General features: G+C 42.5%; 4 protein-coding genes across 7 annotated transcripts in view; 3 read left to right on the forward strand and 1 right to left on the reverse strand.

Annotated features, from left to right (window-relative positions):
* The window catches only part of nav1b (neuron navigator 1b), a 65,420-nt gene extending 58,902 nt beyond the window's left edge, over nt 1–6,518 (forward strand). Inside the window, exons 26-32 of the mRNA XM_076741962.1 lie at nt 1,035–1,270; nt 1,371–1,525; nt 1,619–1,690; nt 2,275–2,471; nt 2,590–2,708; nt 2,825–3,022; nt 3,129–6,518. Coding sequence (XP_076598077.1) covers nt 1,035–1,270; nt 1,371–1,525; nt 1,619–1,690; nt 2,275–2,471; nt 2,590–2,708; nt 2,825–3,022; nt 3,129–3,212 — 1,061 coding nt within the window. The 3' untranslated portion in view covers nt 3,213–6,518. The remainder of the gene's footprint in view (nt 1–1,034; nt 1,271–1,370; nt 1,526–1,618; nt 1,691–2,274; nt 2,472–2,589; nt 2,709–2,824; nt 3,023–3,128) is intronic.
* LOC143327616 (cysteine and glycine-rich protein 1-like) overlaps nt 1–27,759 on the reverse strand; it is a 314,154-nt gene that overhangs the window by 69,173 nt on the left and 217,222 nt on the right. The window lies entirely within an intron of this gene.
* On the forward strand, nt 6,849–16,574 carry mybphb (myosin binding protein Hb). Of its 2 annotated transcripts, XM_076748094.1 has the most exons (13): nt 6,849–7,144; nt 8,564–8,701; nt 8,906–9,040; nt 9,719–9,886; nt 12,613–12,701; nt 12,794–12,989; nt 13,124–13,263; nt 13,357–13,516; nt 13,646–13,782; nt 15,068–15,254; nt 15,395–15,448; nt 16,173–16,204; nt 16,293–16,574. In XM_076748094.1, the coding sequence occupies exons 1-11, from the start codon at nt 6,892–6,894 to the stop codon at nt 15,424–15,426; spliced, it is 1,635 nt and encodes a 544-aa protein (XP_076604209.1). In that variant the 5' UTR covers nt 6,849–6,891; the 3' UTR covers nt 15,427–15,448; nt 16,173–16,204; nt 16,293–16,574. The 2 variants fall into 2 exon arrangements, with proteins under 2 accessions (XP_076604209.1, XP_076604200.1); XM_076748085.1 differs by lacking the exon at nt 8,564–8,701.
* syt2b (synaptotagmin IIb) overlaps nt 20,619–27,759 on the forward strand; it is a 28,687-nt gene continuing 21,546 nt past the window's right edge. Inside the window, exons 1-2 of one of the 3 annotated variants that reach the window (XM_076742020.1) lie at nt 20,619–20,816; nt 20,954–20,976. The gene's annotated coding sequence lies outside the window, so the exon portion shown is untranslated. Of the gene's footprint in view, nt 20,977–27,759 lie in introns of all 3 variants that reach the window. The other 2 variants (XM_076741986.1, XM_076742002.1) reach the window with 2 other exon arrangements.

Below are 27,759 nucleotides of genomic sequence, written 5' to 3' on the forward strand. Positions count from 1 at the left end.
TCTTTTGATTGAAAGCTGCGTCCACACACACACACATTGACGGATCAAATGTCAATCAGATCTTTTGCATTAGCTGCGTAGTGTTTATCTGAGAAGTTTAATAGCCTGATCCAAGTCTGACTGAGTGCAAATCCTCGTGTCTGCCTGCTTGTCAGAGCGACACATTTGGGCCCATCAGTCTTTATAACTGTTTTATCCAGTCTTGCTTTGTTTTGCTTTGCAGCTCTTCTTTATGTCCAACATGCATTCAGTCACACTGAACTGTGAGCTGTGCTCAGCGTTAACTCAAATGACCCTGTGGCAGCTGGCAAACTCATCAGTTCAACAGCATCATATTTTGGCACAGTTCTAAATTTAATTGGTCAAATTATATGTAGGAACTTCACTAGTACAGATTTATGTGGCTGGCACATGTCATATTTCTGTAACAGCAGTGTTTTGGTTTGTGAGTAGCACATATGTGGAGCCCATCAGCAATTCTAAACCAGAGCTGTGACCAGCGAGGACAGGCCGAGGTCCTGGTCTGGCAGTCGACCCCTCTGCACCTTTGAATGCAGGAATGTAAGGACTGAAGTGCTAGGAGAGCTGGGAAAGCAGCGGCAGTCCAGACAGGGCTCTCAGTAACCTGATCCCAGTGCAGCCAGGTCCAGCTGGTCAATCAGCCTCAGACACATGGGCCCCTTGGAAGTGAAGGAGGAACATTAGACTCCTGCAGGCCAGTGGGGGCCGCCCAGACTCCCTACACTTGATGCAAAGTTATTTTAAGAGCAAAATGCTTGAACTGCATGTTGCTTATGAAGGACATTTGAGGTGATATAAATCTGTTTTCACAGCATCTTCTTACTCAGGCTCTTCCTGTTTGTAATGTCTTTTCATTTTGGGATAGATATTAACAGAATTCTTAACAAGCACTTAAATGTCAAGTATCACAGTTCATCACCAATTCTATTTTGCGCTCTGCAATTAGCAGATAGTCATCAGCTTCTTTGTTTATTACATCACAGTCCATTCTCACTTTTCCTCGCTATGTTCAGGTTTGAAGGAGAAGTGTGTGGACAGCCTGGTATTCGAAACCCTCATTCCCAAACCCATGATGCAACACTACATCAGTCTGCTACTCAAACACCGCCGTCTCATCCTGTCCGGGCCGAGCGGGACGGGCAAGAGCTACCTGGCTTCCCGGCTGGCTGAGTACCTGGTGGACCGCAGCGCCCGTGAAGTCACCAACGGCATCGTCGTCACTTTCAACATGCACCGCCAGTCATGCAAGGTGACACAAACGGACGTCCTGAATGACAGCAGATTATGTGCTGTGTTGTGTTGTTAGCCTCCTTCACTCACCTTCTGTCCCTCTTTCTCTCTGTCCTCAGGATCTGCAGCTTTACCTTTCCAACCTGGCCAATCAAATCGATCGGGAAACCAGCATGTCAGAAGTGCCGCTGGTAGTTATTCTGGATGATATTCATGACCCTGTTTCCATCAGCGAGCTTGTCAATGGTGCCCTAACCTGCAAATATCACAAATGGTGAGCTCCACACACACAGGCTGAAACTAGCCTCAGAAGTATTTGTGCGATGGTTCAGTGTAAACTGACCTCTAATACCATTCCTGCCCGCAGTCCTTACATTGTTGGAACAAGCAATCAGCCGGTGAAGATGATAGCGAACCACGGCCTCCATCTCAGCTTCAGGTTGGTTAAAGGAGCGGCTCTGGGAGCATTTTCCTCTCCTGCAGTATCGTCTCATGTGTCATGGCTGAGTTTGTCCCGATTGCGCCGAGTTTGGATTTGAAGCTCGCTGCGCAGTAAACAAGTCAATACAATAAAAACGTCTTAAAGCAGATCAATAGTAAACTGTGAGTTAGTGTGTAATCTGATACAGTTTGATCTCACTCAGTGCCATGAATACCAATAACAGTTTTATAAAAGTTTACGTCGTTATTGTTGATCCTCTGACTCTGATTGTAATACCTGTAAAGTGACATCTGAAATGTCTCTGTACTTTCACCTCTGCAGCTGACAGTCATAACTTACTTTTACCTGCACTCGCGATTATTCAAACAAATCCTCTATTCCATCCAATCAAACTCAGAAAACCACCACACAAAGTCATGGTTTGACTGTCAAACTGTCAAAGTAACAATACTTTGTTAAATCAAAGAATTTAAAGTCAAGGATCTAATGTGGATAAGAGGATTAATGGCATAGCTAATCCCATATTTGAGTATTCATCTGTATTTTACTATGAATATTTGTACCTGCTTTCGTCATCCTAGGATGGTGACCTTCTCCAACAACGTGGAGCCAGCCAACGGCTTCCTGGTGCGCTACCTGCACAGGAAGCTGATGGAGTCCGAGGATGAGAGAAGCTTGACCAATGAGGACCTGATGAGGGTGCTGGACTGGGTGCCCAAACTGTGGTATCATCTGCACGCCTTCCTGGAGAAGCACAGCACATCAGACTTCCTCATTGGTATGAAGCTGGACAGGGCTTTACTTGAAAGCTGAAGAAAGATGAATTTGTATTTTGTATATTGGAATATGGAGACCTTTATTTGTCTTCATAAAGTTCTCCTCTCGTTTCTCCTCAGGCCCATGCTTCTTCCTGTCCTGTCCAGTCACGGTGGATGAGTTTCGATCGTGGTTCATTGACCTTTGGAACCACTCCATTATTCCTTACCTGCAAGAGGGGGCCAAGGACGGCATCAAGGTGAGGAACGCATCCAGAAAACGGCCCCCAGCTCGCATGAGGCAGTGCTGGAGGCTTCCTTCTCACAGGAAATGCAGCTCTAATTTTACTGTTGCTGGTATGTTGTGACGCTTCAGGTCCACGGCCAGAAGGCGGTATGGGAGGACCCAGTGGAGTGGGTGAGGGGCACCCTGCCTTGGCCGTCTGCCCAGCAGGACCAGGCAAAGCTGTTCCACCTGCCACCGCCCAGCATTGGCTCCAGCAGCCCTGGTCAACCCCTCGAGGAGAGGCCTCACAAGGAGACTCCACCCAGCTCCATGGAGTCCGATCCACTGGTGAGAACGAGCACTTCCTGCTCTTTCCATGTGATTTTTGCTTCAATGCTTCAAACTGAAATGTTTCAGGATTGCTGATTTCTCAACTCTCTCTTCTTTGTTTTAGATGGCAATGCTCTTGAAACTTCAGGAGGCGGCCAATTACATTGAATCCCCTGACAAAGAAGACCCTAGCCTGCCCAAACTTTGATCACTTAGCACTTCAAGCTTGATTTTGTTTTGTCCGCTGTAACGAAGCAGTGCACCTTCAGGAACAAAGGAACCCTCCGAAATGGTTGTAGGGTGATTTAAGCTGTCATTCCCCCAGTAGGTTAAAAGTGTAACTGGGTAACTACAAATCTTAATAGATACAGTATTTTCAAAGGACTGTTAACACGTATTGAATGAAAAGCTATGTTCTGTTACTTTCCTACATGTTTGACTGGAAGACATTCACTTCAGTTCACATCCCTTTACCACCATGTTAGCCCTCAGTACTCTTAGATCGGTGCTAATAGATCATTATGAAACTCATGGTGTCCACACTTAGACTTCAGGTGATTACTGCAACAGCACACGCAGTCTGTCCTGCTCCAGTGCATCATGGGATACGGGGTGCTTGTCAACAGGAGCTATTCTCAATTATGGTGACTCATTTCTGGAAAAGAGTATGACAGCATGACAGACGCTACTGTTTATTGCAAAGTTCTTTGGTACATATCGACTGTATAAGTCTTTGTAGGCCAAATCTTATACATATGCAATCCTGAACTTTACAGCCCGAGCAGGTGAAACAAATAAAATGCCTTAAAAAAACAAAGACGTCAGCGTCACCTCAACTTCAGCAGAGTATACAGGTGCTTTCATCGATATCATCCCAGCCAACAAGTCAGTTGTTTCTTCAACTCCACATTATTTAATTCAATGGATCATCTTTTTTTAACAATATGAAATCTGAATTATGACAGGATAAACTATCAGAATACTTTTCCACATATTTTTCCACCTTCTTTATCATTTTTATGGCTTATAAGTTGAAAACCTGCTGTCATACTCTTTTACATAAAACCAAACGTATTTATTAGTGATGTGAGTTTGTCACTTTTTCCGCTGCAGAGAGACATATTTTCCAAGCACTTAGTTTAGTTTTACGAACTGCTTCATGTGAAACAAGCAGTGTCACCAATCTTGCCATATACAGTATATCAGGTATTAGATACACAGGGATAATATAACATAACAAACACCCTCTGATTAAACAGATCAAGAAAATTCTATGAAATCCAATTCAGATTTTTTTTAATGACATATATCTAGGAAAGACTAATTTGTTTCAGATCTTTCCCCCCATATTCAGAGTAGTTATTGTATATATTGTGTACATACATCAGGTTACATCGCAGTTATTTTATCTATATTAGTTGGTGCAAATATCTAATATACTGAACCAAATACTGTACTTCAATCATGCATATTGACTGTCAAGTTAGGAGTTTAAGTTCAACTATGAATGTATAGAAAAACACTTATAAATCAACCATGTAACAGTATCAATCATCGAGTAGGTGCTTTTAAAGGAAGCCTTATCACAAAGCTCCACTGCAAAACACTTTGAACAATGGCTGAGTAGAGTGACTTTAAAGCAACCTATGCCCATTTCATTCGCGACAGATCATGCGCAGAACTAAAAATCTCCTTAATGTCACTCATGCTTACTATCATCCTTTAGGTGTGTATGGTGCTCTTTAACAATGTCCCCAACTGTTTTGGTGTTAAATACAGATCATGTAGACTTTCAGGGTAGGTTAGCAAAGAGTTTTGTGCTGTCAGACGCTAAAGAAATGTGAAATATAGATCTGGGAGATGATTTCAGATATTTTTTAGGACGTGTTGTTGAAGACATTACGTGGAGACCGTGAAGTCATGTGAGACATTGTATGGTGTGCGCCCATGTTGATGTCGTACAGTGTTCATATTTGAGAACATTTTGGGCACATTGATGAACTGATTATGGTAGATTAAGTGAAAAGTAAAAAGCTAAAGATTTAAATACTTTTTTTTTTGGTACTTTGTGTAGGTTTTTGTAAAGCAGCCCTAATGGATCAACGAAGCACATGGTTGTGCGAGTGGTGTGGAAATAACTCACCTGTTTGTCCCAAACTGTCATTGTTCAGGTGCTCAGACTAAACTTCACATGTACATAAATCCTGTAAATGAATGTCAGACCACTTTTATGACAGCTGGATGAGAAAGTTTAGCATTTTAGGCAGTGTCTGAACTGTTGTCGCTTTGTTTGCTTAAGGCTGAAAAGAAAACTAATGCGCAGCTCTGATTGGTCGCCTGTGTAAAGAAAAAATGAATGAATTAAAGACAGGAAAGAGCAAAAAGATGCCAAATGGCCAGTGAGTGTCACTGGTCACATGCCGATTGAGAATAATTTTAGTTATTGTAAATATGTCAGGTATTAGACAGTATTACAACCCCACCCTGGTCTGTTTCTGCAGGTGAACAAAAGCCATCAGCTCGAGCTTCTCATCTCATTCACTGGTTGTTGTGCCTGTTGCTCTGTAGTAGCTGTGATTTGTGTTTGCTTACTATTGTATCAGGACTATGCAGCAACTTCTACTGGTGTTGGCAATCAGCAAATGTGTGAACTTCACGAGCAAACTTGGTGTGTTTTCATTGGGTCTGTCTTTGAGGTCTTAATTTGGACCAAACTGCATCCCGGGATAAAAGGGGAAGCTTGTTTTAGCGGGTGAGCCTTAAAGAGAGGAGGATTTGTGTGGCGCTGCGTTGAGAACAGGGTTCATAGATGTAGCTAAAGAAATGAAGATGTTTTGTGTGTTTTGTCCTTATGAATGGCGCCAAAAGTGTCATAACTGAACTGTCAAATGACGTTAAACAAACCACGAAAAAGATTAAAAATCGAATTATGGGCCTCAAGCGGTTGTTAAGAATCAGCACTTGACTGAGTATTTTGAGTAGAATTAAACCAGATAAAGAGATGAATCTGATATCTTAGCCCAATACAGGTTGCTGAATAGTCATATTTTTGCAAAGCTTGTTGTGGACTAAACTAAGACTTTAAAAAAAAAATGTTATGCGGTATCTAATGTCACTGACGTGCAAATGTTAAGGCTTGTGTTGTGAATGCATGTAAACTTGCTGTGTGGCGAGAAAAACGTTAACATTAATGTATTGTTTAGGAAAATCATTCTAGATGATGTTTTCCTTTTTAATACTCAGATATTTGATATTTCTTTTTTTTTTTTTTTCTAAAGAATCCTTTGTAAAACTTAATTTCTCTATTTTGTACAGGACATCATTGTAAAGATTGTAAATAGGTCAGCATTCTGGATGCGGCAACAATCACTGAGGAGGGATGGGGGGAAATCATCCTTGAGAGAAAGGTACATTTCTTCAGAGTTGGGTCCAATCCATGGACGAGGCATGTTTCTGAAGGCTTTCATCCACCTATCACTGGTTGTTGGAATCAATAAAATACATGTTATATTTATTCTGTTGCTTCTTGTGTGTCAATTTGACCTGATTATAAGAAGTGTATTAAATAATAATGTGATGCATTTGCTTTAAATAAGATTAGAGTCAATAACTCGTGCTTGTATTTTGTATTTTTCCATATTTCCATTTAATTAGGCCACAGTCTGTGTAGTGGAACATTTAATGATGCTCAGTGTTGATGAGTGAGACAAACAGACATGGTGGTCTGACTCAGACTCAGTGGCCTGTATCTATTACATGTACTTCATTTGGGGGCGGTGCCTGAACCTGCAGAGCCCTATATAAGCCTGCCACCCCCACAGGAATAACGGCATTGGATCCAGTTTTAAAGGACTTTACCGAGTTGGGAATTAGCTGCAACCTCCAACATGCCGTCCAAGCCTGCCCCAATCAAGAAGGCGGCTAAGAAAGAACCAGCCAAGAAGGAGGAGAAGGCTCCTGAGCCGGCTCCTGAACCCGCTCCAGAACCCGCTCCAGAGCCCGCACCGGCTGAAGCCGCCCCCGCTGAAGCCGCCCCAGCCCCGGCTGAGGGCGAGGCGGCACCTGCTGAGGCGGCCCCTGCCGAGGGAGAGGCCCCGCCAGCTGAGGAGCCCAAACCCCCAACGCCTCCACCCCCAGATGGTAATGCTCCGTGCGCAGCGGCGTGTGAGCCATGACTTACCGTCCAATACACAGTCCACCTTATTTTTATTTCTCAGTGGATGAGCCTTGGATTAGTTGTTTAACCTTTTAATTAAAGGCAAAGTAGTCGGTTCCTCTCATGGTAAGCGCGCAGTAACCTTTACGCACGTGCGCTTGTGAGCGCTCCGTGGTAAGGTCAAATAAACCGGGAACCGCATGTACCTGCATAAAGCGCCTGCCTGGACTCCTGCAGCTGACTTCCAAGTCACTGAAAGGGATTTTCCTTCAGCAGAACTCTGTGAGCTTAGCTGGTTAAGTCGATGATAACACGCGCTTTTATACATCAGTGAATGTTTCATCTTGACTCAAAAATGAACAAACCAACGAATCTAAACCGCTGGTTTATGCTCACTTTACATGACCGATGTATAACGCATGTTAACACCTGTTTTATTTAAAACGTGTATTTACTATTTCTAATAATTAACATCAGCTTCAGTTCGCATTGGTTCAGCCATCATTCAAACATCTAATATCTCCATCAGCTGCTCGCGCTGCTGCTCCTGTCGCTGCAGATCAGCCAGCCGCAGATGGTTTGATACTCTGAGAGGAGGGTCTCAGTTACCCCCTAACTCACTCATTTCTGCTCATTTTAACTTCCCCTCTTATTTTATCTTGATAGAATTAACCTCTTTTCATAACATTTTGAAAGTATGATCGTTTCAAAATGTTATGCATCAGCATATCTTCTAACCTCTAATATCAGCTGCTGCTCCTGTTAGAGAAGGAACGCCAGCAGCTGCAGCTGAGGCCCCTGCTGATGGTAAAACAGACTGTCAGTGGATTAACAGAGCTCTTGTACGAGTATTATGAAAACCTGAACCTCATTCAGCAACTACACTAATGTCTAATGCTGATATCTTCTAACTTCAAATATCAGCTGCTGTGCCGGGTGCTGAAGAAACACTTGCTGCTGAGGCCCCTGCTGGTGGCTTAAAAAAAAAAAAAAAAAAAAATCACATGAGGCACAAAGGATATAAAGTCTGAATCTTCAACCTCCTGAAGTAAAGCTAGCGTCACTAACTGACTCCCTGTAAGGCTATGAACACAGTCTGCAGTCTCAGCACACACGGTACTTTGTGTTTGTCACATCTGCTCAGCGCTCACCATTAATATCTAACATTCAGTCACAGCTGCCGTCACTCCAGCTGCAGATGAGGCCTCTGCCTCTGAAGCACCTGTTGATGGTAAACCAACCTGCAGAAACAGAACATGTTCACTCCTCTCTCTTTAATATCTGTGATGATTCTGTCATGTGACACAAATTGGATAAAGAGCTCCTCCAGCATTAGCACTGTGAATCCTTTGACCTCCCAGTGCGGGAGACAGAGAGCTGTGAGGTGCATAACTGGATTTTAGTTGATGCTGCAACATCGCTCTGCTCATCACACGCTGCCAATAATAATGCAAATGCCTGTTTAACATCAGCTGAAGCTGCTGAAGCGCCTGCACCAGAGGAGCCTAAGCCACCCACACCTCCACCACCTCCACCCAAAGGTAACCATCTGCTCAGAAAGAAACCTGAGAGTGATTAGATTCTGCTTTCATCACTGGTTCTGTTTTTTTTTTTATCACAGTGTTAAGATAAAGAAGAGGGTCGTCACCTCTTACGAACCTCAACTTTGCATCGATTTGTGATTTGAATTTCTGCCCCTTTGCAAATGTCCATTGATTAACCATGTGTTTTCACGGCGCCTGCAGAGCCCACAAGCGTTCCACTGGATCTGTTCATCGAGGATAAGAATGACACTTCAGTTACTATCATCTGGAGCCAGCCAGAGGTTGTTGGAATATCCGGTCTGGATGGTTACACCATTGAAATCTGCAAGGATGGAAGTAAGTCCTGCTCTTCCTTTGAAGAGGTGCTGTCGTGTGTGAAAGGGGTTAGATTATTAATAAACCCTGACAAAAATGTCACCTGACCTTTTCAATCATTTTTTTTAAACAGCTGATTTTCAGTTATTGCAGTAGTATGGTTATATGTCTAATATCTCTAATTGTATCGATAATGTTTAAGTGCTTTTTAAATACTATCAGGAACCTCTTAAATTGCTGTTTTAATGTGGGTCAGCCATATCGGTTGCAGCTGTCCCTGAAGTGTCACTCGCAGAGTTATATCATGAGCTACCTAACTTCTCCCTACAAGGAAAGGAGCATTGCAGGAGCTGCTGTGGTCTTGCTGGAGGTCCTGCTTTTAGACTTAGACCCCTAAGCTAATATCAGCAGCAGTTCAGAGTACGCTTGATTTAGCAGACAGGGCACGCTGATTGCCCATAGATTAGCAAGTTCATATCACATATAACATAATCACTTAATTTCCATTACAAAGCTGCCCAACAAGCAGCACTTGTTCTAATGTACTAACTGTATGAAATGGATCTGTTCCTCTCAGTCTGCCTGCAGCTCTCACGGTCAGCATAGTTTATTACAGTCTTAATCCTGTAACATCAAGATAAACAGCAGTTCTGTAAATTGCACCAGTCTATCTTCATTTTGTGTAATTTTCCCACTCAGCTGAGGACTGGAAAGCCGTCAACGAGGATCTGCAGAAGTCCTGCCGCTACGTCATCAAGAACCAGACCACCGGTGACCGTCTGAAGATCCGCGTGGTGGCTGTGAATGCTGGCGGCCGCAGCCCCCCAGTTACCCTCCCCGAGCCTGTCCTGGTGAAGGAGGTTGCCGGTAAGAAGTCTTCACAAAAACCAGAGAGCGAGAAACACAAGCACAAGAAGCAAACTGTTATTTTACCATTTTATTATAAAAATCACAAAGAAATGTCAAATAAGATAAAGTTCAAATGGAAATTAAAGTGCCACAGCAGCAAAATGAGGGACAAGACGAAAACAGAACACTATACACAATATGAGCATCTACTGTATGCAGGAATCTGTGGGAAACAGTGGGAAAAAATGCAAAAAAAATTAGAAAATATGAGCACGAATACAGGCACTCAGGTCTACTTAATAGCCAAAAATAAAAGGTCTAATACTACATACTCCATGCATATGTAAGTGTTCAATACAAAGTGGTTTGACACATAATAATCACAAATTATTCTCTATTAATTCTTTTACATTTGGAGCACAAAATGCAGCATGACTTCAACTCCCAAAAAATCTAATCAACAGGTGTAATTTTAATGACAAATGCTGATTAAAGTTTATTAGTGCAGACCAGTTCCTACTGTTTGAGACATGTCTGGTCTTATCTTTATGGAGACATTTATTATGGGAAGGGACAGTTTTAAAATGCAGGAGTCAAACAGAAACAGCTCAGCAATGTTTTCTTCTCAGCTGTCCGTGTCCTGGTGGCGCATACCTGCAGTGCTAACGGTATAAAACTGCAGTCTTCTCACTCGCTTCCACTTTGAGTTGAAACGGCGATCCACCCAGCCAACTGTGATAATTACACAGTTGCTAAGTCGATGGTTTTACTGACGCCGTACACCTTACAGTGTTAATCATAGACAGTATATCTAAAGTGATTTGCAGTAAAATGATGATTGGACCCCGAGGGCTTTAAAAGGAGGGGCAGTGTTACTTTGGCTCACTCACAAATCATCGTTATGCGTAATGGAGAGCTGAACAGGAGAGGAAGGCAACTTGATCCCAGCCGGGCTGGCAATATTTCAATGGTCACCTCCGTGTTCAACGTCATGTTCGCCATACCCGGCGGTCCACATATAGAAACGACTTATGAATGGTTTCCGACAAAATGGCCACAAAGCTTTGGAAAAATAGCAGGCATGACACCAATATTAACACGGACTTTTCTGTGGAGGGGTTGGCATTGCATTGTGATCCCTGCCAAGGGAATGTCAGGCTTCTTTCCTGCAAGATCGATGGTGACAAGTGATCTGACTGCAAGCAAGCAGGTGGGGTCTGTGGGGGGAGGAGAGGGGTGGATGCTAAATTCCACCGTGTCCCATCTCTGCCTGCAGAGGGGCCGGTGGGTGGGGGTGGTGGTGGATTTGGATCTAACCTCTCAGGTGACATCCAAATCTCATGACACTTCCAGAGATTCACTGTTTGTTTAGAAACATGCCTCGGACTTTGCAGGCGGATTGTTCATTAAGACTAATCCTCTCCGTATGAGGTGATAAGACACTTAACATGTGCTGTGTTTGTACTAATACACACAGAATACTTCAGTTCATGTTTATGAAGCAGTCGCTTTGAGGAGCCGTCCAATCGTTTCTGCGTCCTCCTTAATTCTTGTATAATTTGAAGGCATTCTGATGTGCGTCGAGGTCGTGCGTCATGAGGGGAGGTGATATGCTACAGTACGGCGCTTTATTTAGAGTCCTGACAAATGTTGCTGTGCTGGACTCAGCAGGTGGTGCCTTCACCAAATCACAAATGAGCCTCAGCGAGACACTCCTGAGGCTTAAGTATCATTTGAAACGTCACAGCGGATAACAACCCTCATGATTTTCTTTTTATGATGATTTATGGGCTGTTTCGGCTGTTTGCGAGCTTGCTACACAGTGGAGAGAGATGGGGGCGGTTAGAGAAGAGGGACGGGGTTAAATGTGGCAGAGTGGCTTCTGAGCCGGGATCTCACAGTTACATTATTCACATATTTGTTAAATGAGCCACCAGGGAAGCTCACGCCTGCAATCCTCTCATACTTTGTTAAAGTGAATTCCCTCCCTGCATATTTACGCCTCTTATCTGTCCACTTTCAAGTGTCAGTTCAATGTAATTTGTTGCAATAACGCAATTGTATGTGTCAGCTTGCACATAGAACAGAAAACCGCAATAAACAAGGGGGAAAAAAATCACGAATAAAACACAGTTAACAGTTGTAGGATGAGTTTGAGTGAATAATAGATACAAAAATCTATTTAAACAGCTATTTTCTGATTTAAATTTTATTGATATTTGCAATATAAACAGATGCAAAAATCTCTAGTAGGCAGAGAAAACAAAAAACATACGTACTCACACGAATACATATAAACATACACAAATATGAACTATCCTGCTTTCCACAGATTCCTGTGCACCTTCTCATTTTATTTCCCTGCATTATAACCGCCGAGTAGACAGATACATCTCAAAAGGGATAAAGGACTTGGAAAACAGTTGGGACAACCAGTTGAAGGAAAGATGCCCTGAAAATACCCGTGAAAATTCCCTGGCTGAAATGGGTTTAAATCAACTCAGCAGCTTTATCGATTTCCTCGAGATTTAATGGTCACAGAAGAAAATTAAATCTTCTTGTGTCCCTCCAGGAATCTCCTAACAGATCCTGACAATCCCTTTCAGGCTGTCTCATCCCTTCACTGATCCTCAGTGGAACCGGCACATAAAAGAGCTTCAAAGAGGCTCTCATTGTAAAAAGATATATAAGTGTGACTTACCATAATAATCGTAGGTTGTTTCATTCATTGTTTTGCTCTCTAGATCGTCCCAAGGTCCGCTTGCCTCGTTTCCTGAGGCAGAGGTATGTTGCTAATGTTGGAGATAAGATCAACCTCACCATCCCCTTCACGGTAAGATGAGGACGAGTGTATCTTTCTGATAAACTCCTGATAAAATAAGACTACACATTCCTCAAACTTCCTGATTTCATTGTTTCACTCAGGGTAAACCCAAGCCTGTGGTCACCTGGTCGAAGAATGGTCAGCCCCTGGACACAAAGAGGGTGAACATCCGCAGCACCGAAAGAGACAGCATCCTGTTCATCCGTGCAGCCGAGAGAGAAGACTCCGGAGTGTACGAGATATGTGTGAAGGTGGATGACTTCGAGGACAAGGCTCCACTCACCCTCCAAATTGTTGGTGAGCAAAATGTTGAGATTGTGCCCAAAAGAGGACATGTGACTGTCCAAGAGACAGTGAAGAAGAGTGTTTTTTGAAGATGATATTGGTGAGATTTTGAACAGTTGAAGTAATCAGCGCCCGGTTGTTCACAGAGCTGCCGGGGCCTCCTGCCAGCGTAAAGATCGTGGATACCTGGGGCTTCAATGTTGCTCTGGAGTGGACTGCACCCAAAGACAACGGAAACACAGACATCACAGGTTACACAATCCAGAAGGCTGACAAAAAGACTGGAGTAAGTTTTCACTATCAAACGGTGTCTGCCTGCATGGTCACAATAAAAACTTCCCCCGTTGATTCATCATTTCTTCACTGTGTGTGTCTGCAGGACTGGTTCACTGTGTTGGAGCATTACCATAGACTGAATGCCACCATCTCCGACCTCATCATGGGCAACACCTACAAGTTCAAAGTGTTTGCTGAAAACAAGTGTGGAATCAGCGAGGACGCTACTATTGCAAAGGAGGAGGCCAAGATCCTGAAGACAGGTACAGCTGACCTTTAGAACCGCTGGTTCACAAAAATAGAATTTAACCAAACCAACGGGCCCCCAGAAAGCTGATATGCACACATAGTAGAAGCGTCATGGTGACGTCTGTTTCTCTTCCACTCTGCAGGTATTGACTATAAGCCTCCTGAGTACAAGGAACACGACTTCAGCGAGCCGCCCAAGTTCACCACCTCCCTGACCGACAGAGCCACCACCGTCGGCTACAGCACCAAGCTTCTGTGCTCCGTCAGGGGAACCCCAAAAGTACAGTAACACTTCTTCTGTGCTCCATCAGCTTTATGGCCCTAAACTGACAGCTTCAGCAAAACGTTAGCACCACCATAGTGCCAGAAGCCTGACAATGTAGCTCAAAAATTCAGTAAACAAATCTCATATTTTGCGTGTCACTGAGTGTCCTTGAATACATCACCAAAGCAGAGTTTTTGAAACAAACCAGCTCACTGCTGGCACAACATTAGATTAGCTGGTCTCCCACAGGAGAAGGTTTGTCTTGAGCATTTGAGAGACACGGTCGACGTAGCAGCACACATGTACAGTCAAAGTGCAGGTAACATGTAGTATCACAGCCTGATTTTTACTTTACTTCTTACTGTTCAGCTGTTTGATTGATAGTGAAGGATGTGGTTTGGGTCACAGGTGATTTTAAGGCCCTGTTTCTTCTCTGTCTCCTCACACATCTCCTGGAGAGAAGATGGGGGCAGCGTGCCAGTTATTTAGCATAATAATAGGATCAGTTTGACATATCTAAATACACTGGACTAATGCCTGATGTGATAATTGGTCTAAAGAACGTCGCTGTCAGTTGATTTTCGTATGTTTTGTGAAATTAATGGAAACAAATGGAAGGCAGGGACGCAGTCTGAAAACTTAATGGTATTTTTTGGATAATGGTTTGCAGTTATGTAATGATTGAAACCTACAATACCGCTGACACAGTCCTGACCTTTGGCATGTTGAAATGCAGACGTTTACCAAGCTGTTATTTCTAAATGATGAACGAGCATGCATTCGGTGTTTGCTAGATGATTAATAGAACAACCCCCGCTCAAGCTACATGTCAGCACCTTCGCTCTGACCTTGTTAGCCTGATGGTCTGAGCCTCTCACCTCCTGTTTGGGCTCATAATCCCAAAGGATTGCCAACAGGGGCATTAGTGTAGATAGTTTTGGTGAGGAGGCTAGAATTGGTATTCTTTGCTTTTGCAACAGGAGAGGAGGAGGCTATAAGGCGGACAGGTCAGCAGGGAAGTGGGGTCACATGTGTAACATTCCTCCATGGGCCCCCAGGAGGTCCTCACCTTGTCGGTGCCATTAAAACTCCCAAGCTGGCAGTGTGCTGTTTGTCCACTTCAATCAGAAGGGTTTTTGTCTTGCCAAGTAGCACAAACATAAATAGAAAGACCGCTGTTGCTTGTTTGTTTGTGAGTTGACGGCTGTGAGGGGATGAGATGCTTAATATGCTTACCATACTCCTGCAGCAAAACATGCAAACAACACATCTATAATCCAAACCTGTTGTTTTTCTACAGCCCAAGGTTCAGTGGATGAAGAACCAGATGATTATTGGAGACGACCCCAAGTTCAGGCAGATCTGCGTTCAGGGTATCTGCTCCCTGGAGATCCGTAAGCCTGGTAACTTTGACGGAGGTGTTTACTCCTGCAAAGCCATGAACGATCACGGAGAAGCAACTGTCAGCTGCAAGCTGGAGGTCAAACGTAAGTTTGAAAAAAAAAAAAAAAAACTCTTTCTAACCTATTTAAGAGTGTGCAAACTGTATTTAAGTTGCAGCATTTGCTTTGCCAGTATTTGAGTTTTAACCTTTTGAAAGCTAATAACTTGTCTTTCTGTTAAACAGAGCCGCAGGTTGCAGATGCAGACAAGAAATAGGTCAACATTCACATTCTCACAGGTCAGAAATCATCAGGAGCTTATCTGAATATTCTTCTTATCGCTGTGTTTGCTAAATTAAGTCAAAAACAAATTAAAAATCAATGTGCCTAATCAGCTTTATAAAATAAATATAGTTCAATTGGATTAACTTTGGATGAAGTTGCTCCTTGTCGTCCAGTTGCACATACATGGATATTTGTGAAATGAATGCAATGAAAGCTTAATTAAACTGGATGTATTAGATAGGTTGATCCTTATGAGTCCTGAGGTGACATCTGCCATCTCCTTGACTTACTTTCCATACATGGAGGGCACTAAACTTGGAAAAGGTGGCCTCTGCCACTGAAAGAGTCCAAGAGGTAGCGCCCATAAATTAAAACTGTGATGGCTCCTCGTGTACTCGGTTAGGAGACTTAATCACATTTCCCTGACTCAGCAGCAGCAGCAGCCTCCTTTAGAAAACTGAGATACAGCATTTTATCAGCAGGTTACTCTCAATATTAACACAGGATGAACATTTCGGAGCTTTAATCTGTGCAAAGGTTTATAAAATCCTCATTTTGTTTTTTTTAAGTTCATTAACACCATTTTTTTTGATGAATTAAAAAAAAAAAACATGTATGCCTTATTTTCTTTGATTCTTTTATGCAATTCTGAATGGCTGCCGTCTCTACAACTGCAGTTCTGACTCCTCTTTAACACCTGTTGTTGTTATCTGTTCATCTGTTGCAATCCCAAATTAGGAGCAGATGGAATGAGACCTTTGCAGCATAAGGTGCGTGACACTTTTAGCGCTTCTAAAACTGTCGTCCACAGCGATGAAAGAGGATTTTAAGTTTAGGATTATTTCTTTGTCTTCGCAGGAAGGTGCTGGATTCCTGAAAGAACATGTATATATGCCTGGTGACCACACTGCTGAAGGGCTGCTGCCTGTGGCCTCTCGTCGAGTGTTACCCTGTTTTATGATGAACAATTGTTGTCACGTTATACCTTCATCATTCAAGTCCGCATCCGTGTCCACAATCAGCTTTTTCCCCAACCATACTGTCTATGGTAACTTAATTATCACATTTCAAACACTGTTCCTTCCTGGTTTTCTCATCTTGTCAGTGCAACAAGGTGTACACCAAGACTTTCACAGCATGAGCTCACTGTTCCTCATAGGAGCACGTGTTTATATCAATAAATAATTTGATTTCTGGTTTTGTTTTTTCAATACAGTGTGTTCTTCTAATCGAACTCTCCAGCAGAAGCAGTGTAAAGGTTCCTATTGTGTAGAAAAGGTGAAAAAGACAACCTATCGTGCTTAACACATGAACAAATATTCCAACTCTGTGCACAGTTTTAATGAGATTTTCATAAAATACACTAAAACAGGGTCAATTTACAACATAAAACACTTAATGCAATATATATATTGTAGTTTTTGTACTTTTAGCTTCTTTAAATGAGCCACCAAGCAGCTGAAAATTTTCTGACATGTAAGTTTCCTGTAATGAACAATGTTAATTTGGTCCTACTAAAATTTTCAATCAATACACATTCAATTAATTAATTACAGTTAATTGCACAGCACATATATATAATGAATAAAGCTTCCAGTAATAAGTGAAATGAATATTTACTTATGTTTACATTAAATCTTGATTTAATTGTCCTTATAATTGCTATACATTTTCAAAGATCATTTCATAATAAAAGGTTACAGAGGATTGAATATAAAAGCATGAAACACTGTTTCAGAAACTTGGTTTTCTGACAGGACTAACAGGCGACGCTAATGCAGAAAACTACTGAGTCTTCAAATTGATTTAATTACTTTCCACCACAGTTTCCCTCAGCTGCTGAATGTATGAAGCCCTGTTGGCAGCAGACCAGTGAGAATCTGGGGACAGCAGTACTATTCATTTGGCTCATACAGCCCCAAGAGTGCATCAGAGTATGCCAGGACTTCCATAATAGTAATACCAGTCTATAATACTGGTCTTGTAAGTATTTGGATTTTGAGTTACTGGCATAGTGATACAGGGCAGGATGCCAGAGATATCCAGGTTACACAGACACATGGGTTCACACCGGGGCTGACAAAATTAGCCTCCGTGCTCCATCTCGCTCAGGTTATTTTGGGAGGCTCGACTGGAGAAACGTGCTTTTCTGTTTCCTCAGAAAACTGAAGGAGAGAAATGGAAAAGAAAGCAAATAGAAAGAGAGGAATGTCTTCATTACCTGCCTTTAAAAGGATGAAAAACACCACGGTTTCCCTCCCTCGCATGCCTATTTTCAGATTGTGTTAATTTTGGTGGCAGATTTTGGACAAGGATCATGTTTCCCAGCACATACCCTTTGCATTGCTGTGGAGAGGAAGTGATGAAGTGTGTTAAAAGTGTGCTGCAGAATGAGTGACCCAGCTCTCCGAAAAGAAAAGAAAAAAGGAATCTGGCTGCGAGTGTGGCGCCCTCTAGTGTTACAACCATGCAACAACCTCTGCAGGCCTGAAAAAGGAGGATTGATAAAACCATTTAACAGAAATTGCTGCTGCCACATCCTAAAAATGAAAAGGCAGAATTTAGCGATCAAGTCAGATCACAGTTACCCGTCCATGTGATTTACTATCCTTTGAATAAATATGTCTGCTATTTCGAGATGCCTGCTTGCACATTTCGCGTCGTGCAGCTTTAACCTGTGGGCTGGGAGCCATAATGGGTCTCAGGCCTACTTCTGGTGGGTCCCTGGATGCTGACATGCAGCAATAGGGTCATGGAGCGAGAGACTTCCTGCCTAATTTAGGTCCTGCACCGAGAAAGTTTCAAACCTCCAATGAAAACCATTATTAAATCACTGATGTATAATATACATGAGTGCATATTTTAATATATCTAAGTAATATACCTCAGATGTATGAATCCTATGATTACATTCAGTGTCTTAAATGACGGTGCTAAACTGTACACTCTAAACTCATGTTTACCAACTATTAAGTGTTAGACACATAGGTGAGAGTTTGTGTTTTTACTGTCTTACTATATTTTTTAATTAATGAATTTTTCTATGCAGTTTCACGCAGGCAAATATGTCACATCTGCAAAATCTTGTTTAAGGAATATTGGCCTTTTAGCCCCACAAGCAGTTTTCTCTCAGCCTCAACTGTTTCTCTTTAGTGCTAATTAGCAACTGTTAGCATGTCAACACACAACTAAGATGGTGAACGTGGTATAAACATTATACCTGCCCAACATCAGCATGTTAGCATTGTCATTGCGAGCATTTTGCAGCAGCTAGCTCCACTCTTGTAGTTAATCTTGCTTCACGACTCCATTTTCATTTTATGTTTGAGGCTCATTAGACTCCACTGTTCACCTTTATGAAACCAGAGCTACGCGGCCGCTTCAGGCAAATACTCCACCTCTAATGTCTACGCTGAATTATGTCCGTGTCTCTGTTTCATCTATTATGATTTACTGCCATGAAGTCCGGCATGAAGCAATCACAAACTACCCTGCAGCTGAATAATTGGATCCCATCAAAAACTTTTCTGTCTATCACTCCCCCCTTGAGGAATGGCAGCAAATAAGCTCGACAAGATGCAAAGTTCAGAAAAAGGCAGGATGCTTTAGCAGTGCAGCATCTCTGACTCATCTGGCGGTGTTGCTCTAATCGCTGGTAATGCACTGAGCACTGCCTAGTTGCTGCCCTGTCAAGGGTAACGCCAAAGGCAATGAAATGGTCTGCCCTCCTTGAAGGGAGCCTGGCTGCTATTTGCTGCAGAGGTTTTGGCAACATTCCCAGAAGGTTTAATAAGTGTAATGGTGAAACTGGCACTCACACCACTGTCCTGTCGTTGCTTTTCATTAACAAATGTTACGCTGCTAAATCTGCTGGATAGACTGTCTGAGGACAGGGCTGTGCTGGTATGAGGAGGTGATGCTGTTATGTACAGTTTACGGCATTCTTCCTCATGTTTAAAGACTGTTTCGGCCGAATATTGTGAGATCTCTTGTCTTCACAGAGATGATATGTGAAATAGTTTGAAATGATCAGATTTCAGTAAACAGTGACTCTCACAAACCAGCCACGCAGCTGAATGGATTTCCCTGGAGAAACCTGCAGTGACACTGTGATGCAGCTCCCCCCGGCCGTCCAGTGCAGACAGTCGGGTATTCTATTGATTTCAGATGGCCGAATGAGACTTCATTAAGTCCGTTTAATTAAATTTGATGCTCTGAATTGTTGAGCGGGAGGGAAGTTGAAAAATCCCAGAAACAGCTTCTTCTTCTTGCTTTTTTCCTATATATTATTGGACGTAACCAATCCTGAACAGAAATGCTCATAAATCATGCCAAATGTTGCATTGCTGAGCTGAATGTTTTGTCTGCACTGCAGGCAACATCATGCTAGATTTAATACTCTTCTACAATATACAGTTTGACTCCTTTGACTTTTACATTTTTTGTTTAATTAGATGACTCTATAATCTCTGCCTCCTTAATGAAGCAGCAGCAGTCATCTGTGTCACTCTGCAGCTCATCCCACCTTCTGCTCTTTTAAATTATTCACGAGTTACATGTCCGATGCCTGTAAACAAGGAAGGGAGGAACTAGTTGCCTTTTTATGTTGCTGCTGCTGAGTCTGCTGGAGCTTCACATCAACTGCTGCCAGAAACATAAAAAAAAGAAAAACAGCAACTTCCCATCTGTGTTCTGCCTGCCTCTATACTGCAGCAAAACCAGCCCGAGCAAACCGGTAACACCCCCTCACCCAGCCCCCCCCCCCCTTCTATCCTCTCTGGTCCTCACACCTCACTGCACTCAGGTTCCTGCAGAGTTCCTGCAGCAGGGAGACACAGGACCTAAAATCAAGCTCCGTGAGAGCTGCTGCAGACTGCCGGTTACCATCTTCACCTCTCCTTCCACCACTCATCGATTCCCCTGTTTTTGCACCCCCACCCCACCCCACCCCACCCTCCCACCCCCCCGCTCTCTTCCTCTCTTTCCTCCTGCGTCTAATTCTCAAAGCTCAGCACTCCCTGTATGCCTCCAGAGTGGAAAAAAGTGATGGAGCAAGAAAGAAAAGAGGAGGAGCACGGTTGTTAGTGCGCCACAGAAAATCTAACTCCCCCCCTCCCCTGGCCAATTGATGACAGGGAGGGTTTTTATTGAGTTGCTGCTCAGCCAATGAGCGAACAGTGCCGGGAAATACAGCAGTGGAACTGCACCGGCTCTGATGCTCGTGCTGATTTCAGTGTGTTAGAACAATGTTAATCTGTGTGAGTGTTTCCTCTCCCTCTCTCTGCCTGATCTGAGTACACCTCAGCAGCACCTTGAGCCGAGGAAACTCTTATTTGAGGGTGTCTGCTTCCCAGACAGAACCCCCCCACCCCCCCTCCCCAGGTGAAACTGGGACCTACCAGCACCGGGGTGTTTTGAGATGTCTTTTGAGAGTGGAATGAACCAAAGTACAGATTGTTAAGATTTTTTTTTTCTTCCTGCATATCTGACCCTGTTCTCTGCTTCCACTCCCTGTTTAGGAGGCAGCACATCTCTCTTCAAGGTAAGCAGCTTTTCTTCCTCTCTGTCCAAGACAGCATCATCAGTTACTGGGGCTTTGCTGCATGCCAGGTTGTCACAGAGGCACCTAGCCTCATTACACACATCCAGTCTGAACGTGGAAAAAAAAAAGCTCTGCAGAGAGAAAGAGAGAATAAATGGCTCAGGGGTAATTAGAGCAGACAGTGTTTTGCCAGCCGTCTCTCATTTTAACACAGAGAGTCTAAATCTGCCAGAGTGTAACTTTTACAGCATGCCGGTAAGTCCTCATGCCTGGTGCGTAGCATCATGTAGTGCTGCAGTATAATGTTACATATCAAAAACAAATATGTGTGTGAGAGGGGAGGACTTGAGATGGAAATGTATTGCACTGCAGAAAGAGCACTACAAACACGTTTCTCTGGCTGCTTATAATGTAGATGTTTAGAAATTGATTAGATGTGAGACATATTTGATTTTCCGTACACGGGTGCAAACATTTTCCTGAATGTGAAAAGAAGGGAGGTCGAAAATAAGCTGTTTTAAGCTAACATGCAGCTGATTCATCTGCATTTCTTTACTGGGGAATTTTTTACAGTGTGTCAGTCTTTAGAGGGGTGATGAGAGACAGCTCACTGTTATACAGTAAAAGCTCTGAGGGAGTGTGTGCAAAGTCAAATCTGCTGAGCAAGCAAGAGTGGAGGGCCCACGCAAGTCTGCAGAGCTGACTGTGTTTATATGAATCTGGGTCTCACTATTTGCTGTTAAATCAATGAATTTATGCCAAGCTCGTTGCAACCTTTTCTTCAAATGCATTTTAGTAGAATATTCCCCTCACAGAAGGGGTAGAAGGTAGTTGAAGATAAAGCTCTTGATAATGTGCATTAACATTTTGCGCATTACACCCTCTGATGGACACTGATTACACTGAAGCTTGAAATTCGTCATTTAGGGCGCACATTCGCTTATTAGGCCTCACAGACATCTCCCGTGTGGATATTCCTGTTTTTCCTGTCGATGAAGAAACGTCTTATTTTCCGCCACAGATTTGGTCGGCTGATCTTTGCTGTGGCTGTGTGTTCTTGGGCTGATTATGATGCAGTGGTGTGAACAGATCAGGTGATGCAGTGGGCTCTTCAGTCCCTGGGGGTGTTATGAGTACATGGCTGGGACACTCCTGAGTGCGTGAGCCAAATGAGGACTTCCTTTTGGCATCAGCAGAGATGTATGAAGGGGTGTGTAGCTGCAGTATCACACACACACACACACACACACACACACACATACTGACACAAGCAGCTTTCTTGTCCCACAATGTATGTACTTGCCTTGCTGCATTTTGTACTGCAGTCGATGTTGAACAGGTTCAGAATGACATGTCTTTATATGGAAGATTGTACAGTGGATCTAAAGTAAATGTGTGACCTAACAATACAGTAAGAGAGCAAGCTTATGCTCATATTTATCAATATACATTTAAAATTACCTTCTATTAAATGTTAAAACAGTCATGATCGAGTTGCTAATCTGAGTAAAGGGGTTACAAGTATTTTCTATAAATTCAGCAGTTTAATAGACAGATGAAGTATTTCTAAAGCGTCTGAAGGTATGGTGCACTATGACAAACATCCTGTGTTGAAAATGTCATTTTGCATCTTAAGTTGTTTTTTCTTGCTGAATGTGCATTTAGCAGAACACAGAGAGGATTAATCATGCTGCACAGGTTGTGCTTGGTATGTCGTGATGACGTCAGTGTTACATCTTTTAGATGAGATTATGTGATCAGGTGTCCCTTTATAAGTGAGTCGGCCGACCACTTTGGTCCAAACTGAAATATCTCAACAGCTATTGGATGGATTTCTGTAAAATGCCGCACATCCTCTGACTTTTACACTAGAGCTACCATGTTGTTGATGTTTGTGGTTTTGAGTGATGTGTCCTGACAATTATTGAATGGATTACCATGAAATTTGATCATTAGGTTGATGTTTTAATTAGTCCAGTACTTTTTTTTGTCCATATACCTGCAAAATGACATCCCCATCAGCCTAGTTTCTGTTTAGCTAATGTTAACATGCTAACATGCTACACTCAGACAGTGAACATGGCAAACATAACGTCTGCTAAACATTAGCATGTTAGCATTGTCGATGTGAGCATCTTAGCATGGTAACATTAGCATTTACCTCGAAGTGCACGCACTTTCTGTTGATGTCACAGTAAAACAAGGGCAGGGTTAAATAGCATAGGGAGCGTAATGGCAAGACTAATGCCTCGTCCACACGTGCACAATTTACCCCTAACCCTGAAGCCGGAAGGCTGTCTGCAACCAGAGGTGTGATCCTATAATGGCAAAGGCATAACACAGGAAACAACAGTGCCCACTGTGACAGCAGTCATCAGAATCCAAAAAGTGAGACTGCACATCAACCCTGCAAACCTGAGTTTCTGAATATCTTCAGCCCAGAGGAAGTTTACCAAAAGCTCCGTTTCAGTGATCTACAACTAAGATTGCATGTGGACAAAAGCCCAAAATGTGTAGCTACTTTTTGGAAAAAAAACAAACAAAAAAAACAAAAAAAAACGTGTGTGTGTGTGGACCAGTCTGGCATCAGTGTGTACATTCATGCCACTGACTTCCATTGAAAATGACTTGTAGCCTGTTTGTCACTGGTAGTCTGAACACACCTTTAGCCTTGTTGTTTTATGTGTGACCAAATGATTCCTCTTTATTTATTTATTTTTTTCTTGGTACATCAACTTCTGAGCCAAGGCTACTTCTCTTCACCCAAGTTGGATCAATGATATTAACAATAAATAAGAGCTGACTGAAGCTACTGGGATGTTAAGCAGACACCCTCCATATGTATGTGACTGTATGTGACACCAGTAGTGAAATTGGTTGACAGATTGATGAGTGCAAATGTGAACATCAGTAAAGATTTATTCCAGGATGTACACAGTTCTCCAAGTAATCAGGAGGCCTCATTTGAGCTCCTTAAACTTTCTACATCACAGCTCCTCCTGAGGAGAAGCGGTCATGCCTACTTCTGCTGCTTGACGGTTCATGAAATGGGATTCTGTGCTGGAGCCCATAATCCTACTCTCACTAAACTGAAATCCTCTTTCACTGGCTGTCAGGTGCATCAATGGACATGAAGCACGCTGTTCATGTTTTTCATCAATACTCTACACACAGTCCTCTGTGTTTACTGCGAGTATACACAGTAATAGCAGTTCACAAAATGACATTTGGTGATGTTTTTGTGATGAGAGACATTCTGACATGAATCACAGTCAGTGGTGTCAGGGGAGATGTTTTGTAGACTTTGAGAGCTTCCCTATGAAAGTTGCTGAACTCATATCTTTGCTGGTGCTGCAGTGCATTCTCTGTCAGCTGGGTGCCATCAGTGCAACACTTCTATGCCCGAGGATACGGTAGAATGGATTTGTTTTAAGGTTCAACCTGCCTAGGAAATGAGATGTGTATCATCACATAGCTCAGGTATTGAACCTCCGGCCTTTTCTTACCATAACTGCAGACTATGAGCAACACAATCAACAATTCATCACATGTTGGCCAAGACTGAGCTTTTGTAGTCAGTCAGCGTGTCCAAAGGAAACAGATGTTGATGTTAAACCTTCAGAGGCTCTGAGGAGAAGGTAGAAAAGATGCAGCAGATCAAAGTTTTATAGCACGGAAACTGTCATTTGAAGATGCCACCTGGGACTTTTCTTTTTAATATCTTGATTATTATGGAGAAAATAATCAGTAGATTAATCACTGATAAAAAAAAATAATAATAATAATAAAAAAAATAACTGTTAGCTGCAGCCCAGCTGAGAACATATGGATATCTGGTTGACTTCATAAATAATTAATGTCCAATTTTTTACCACTGAGGAGGAATCCAGGATGAAGGGGTGAAGACGGACAGGATCAGTAAGAGGGCAGAATAAAAAGCTTGTTTAATTTAAAGCTGCACTCATCAGTGTTTTTATATTAGTTATGGATCACAGGACTGTGTGTAATGTCTGAGGTGTCACTTGTGACAAACCCACAGAGATAATTATCACTCTGTTGACTCTGTAGAGCATGTTAGTGTCTCCAGTATGAGCTAAATGTGTTGGTTTTATGGTCTGCAACTGGTTCTGCATTGTTTCAGGACAGCAAATTCAGAATTGATTATTCATTGTTTTGGTATTGCCCACAGACAGACACTGACCCGGCTCTCCATTCGCTCGAGCAGGGACTGCAGGGTCGCCTTTTAAAATTCAAAGGTCAGCAGCCTACATGAATCATGGCTGTTGTATTTTTTTAGCTGTGTACAGTAGTGATGCGAATTGATGAAGAACAATGGTGACGCACTGCCATGACGCTGAATTAAAACATTTACAAGGAAATTAAACCATCCAGCTGACATGGAGCCTGGTGTACAGGACCTGGTGAACATCCAGCCAAAAAGCACACAGCAGGTACCAGCAGGAGTAGTGAGGGAAGTACCTGTGGATCATTGCTGCTTCATAAGATCTACACAAAACATCTGGCACAGTCTGCAGGAGAGAATTTGGCAGCGTGTCTCTTTTTTTCTGATACAGAATATAACATTATATAATACTACCTTAGTGTGTTGGTCTGCCTCTTGCTTTACTTACTTAAGAAGCACATGACTGTTGTGCCTGTTGCAGCCCGGCCTCCACAGTCTCATGTAGAGCAGGATCAATGCCTTTCAGCAGATCAATATTAAGTGCTTCATGGACGAATTAATATATTTAAGCACCAGACTGAGCAGCAACAGTCCATAGTTTAGCTTGTGTTTTGGCTATATGCTATAATACTGTAAAGCTTGAATCTGAAGCTGATGTCAGAGAACATTTTCAAGTTCATACTAAATAAACAGCAGCTGTCTTAGCTTTTGGGTAATTTGTTGACAATGCATCAAATTCACAGTATGAAAACAAGGTGACAAAGTGAAAGGGGCCATTTGCAGGGATGAATCTGCAGGTGATCATCACTCAAATCTGCAGCTCAGCCCGGCTTGATGGAGCTTCGTAGGGAGTTTCTGATTATTTTTTTTAGATGCTCGTCCTATAACTTCTCTTTACAGCAGGCAGCTGTGTTTAGTTTAAAAGCTCTAGAAATTCACTGTACACCACCTGCTCAGCACCAATCAAGAGACAGGCACGGTGAGTGACCAGCTGGTGAACACAGTGGACCATTTAGCAGCTAAACATCCAAATATGTCCCTCAGGAGTTGGTAGAGACCAAAAGCAGAGCTTCAAGAGAGTGAAAATTGGATCAAGTGGCCAAACACATCACTCCAAATGAATGATAATGTCTCTCCATAAGTGCTGGAGTGCTGTAAATAATTACGTTTGTTAATTAGTTCACAAAACCAACTTAAAAGGTGACCAAAATAAATCAGTTACTGTGCCTTTAAGTTAAAATGCTAATAAATCAGCACTTTATTAGAAGTAAAAGTTCTACATTGAATGTCAACCAAGATTACTGTTACCCAAATATTTTGGATTGTTCGCTAATCTTTGCTTTTTTAGTGAAATAATTGACAATTTTACCCCTTTGGTTCTTTGAGTTTAGTTTCTTTGGAGATGCTAACGACTCATCTGAAACATGACAAGGGATCCCAAACAAATACTGTTTTTATAAGGGTCACAAATAACAACAGCTGTCAAATAAGATAAGATTAGGTGGGTATTAGCTTTATTTATCCCAAGGGAAATTGTTGTGCAGCAGGTGCAGTGCAAGGTGGGAGGAGTGCAAATATAAAATAGACAATGAAGAGGTTAATGGTAAGGATCATAAAGTATAAGCAGGGTAACATAAGGGATCATAGAATAATGTAGTGCAGTAAAAAGTACAATATTTACCTCTGAAATTTACTGGTAAAGAAGTATTACATAGCATTAAATGGATGTACTCCCTACTACTCCTCTCTACCTCTAAATTACACTCTAAAAGGATGCCATCAATAGTGAGGCAGTAAGTAAGGAGGTAAGACATGAGCACAGTGCACAGTGACTTTCTGTCGTACAAGCTGAAATGTGTTTGAAGCAGCTTTGAGGTATGCAGAGCCATTTTGCTGATACCAGTAACCTCCATAAACATAGTGCCCTCAACTGGTCATTCTGAGTCCTACATGCTTAGCTGACCAGATGCAGAGGCCTGATGACCAGGAATAAACATTAAAGAAATGTTATTGCTATTTATGGGCTGAATATTTCAAACCACACTAAATAAAGTGATACATCACTAACAATAACAGAGCAGAGAGGGCCTTTCTGCCTTTTGCTGGATGTTAATGCATAACGCAGGCTTGTTTTCCAGGATGTGCTGATGAAGGGCTTTCTTAATGATACCAATTTGTCTTCTCCTCTCCCACCACGAAAACCTTGACAGATCTGGAAATTTGCTGGAGCAGAAAATAGGAGATGCCAAGACTGACACATCTGGTTCTTGTATTCATTGCTGGCCTTTGGACTAGAGACTTTATCAATGCAAGTTTTCGCTTCCCATTGCGTCCACATCACTCCATGCGTGCTATAATAAGGCACAGAGGGTAGTAGTAAAATGACTGCTCACTGTTTAATTAGCAAGCGTCTCAAATAAAACCTGATGTGAAATGGTTTCGAGGCCAGAGGAAAAGAAGAGGAAATGTAGGAAGTCTGTGCAGCAGGATCAGATAATTACTCACTGAACTCATGTCCCTTCTGGCTTCTCTTTACTCAGTACCACTCCACCATGTTGCCCCAGATCTGTGCATTTGGGCAACACATCCTTCACTGGTGG

Source organism: Chaetodon auriga, chromosome 2 (assembly GCF_051107435.1).
Source record: "Chaetodon auriga isolate fChaAug3 chromosome 2, fChaAug3.hap1, whole genome shotgun sequence".
NCBI lineage: Eukaryota > Metazoa > Chordata > Actinopteri > Chaetodontiformes > Chaetodontidae > Chaetodon > Chaetodon auriga.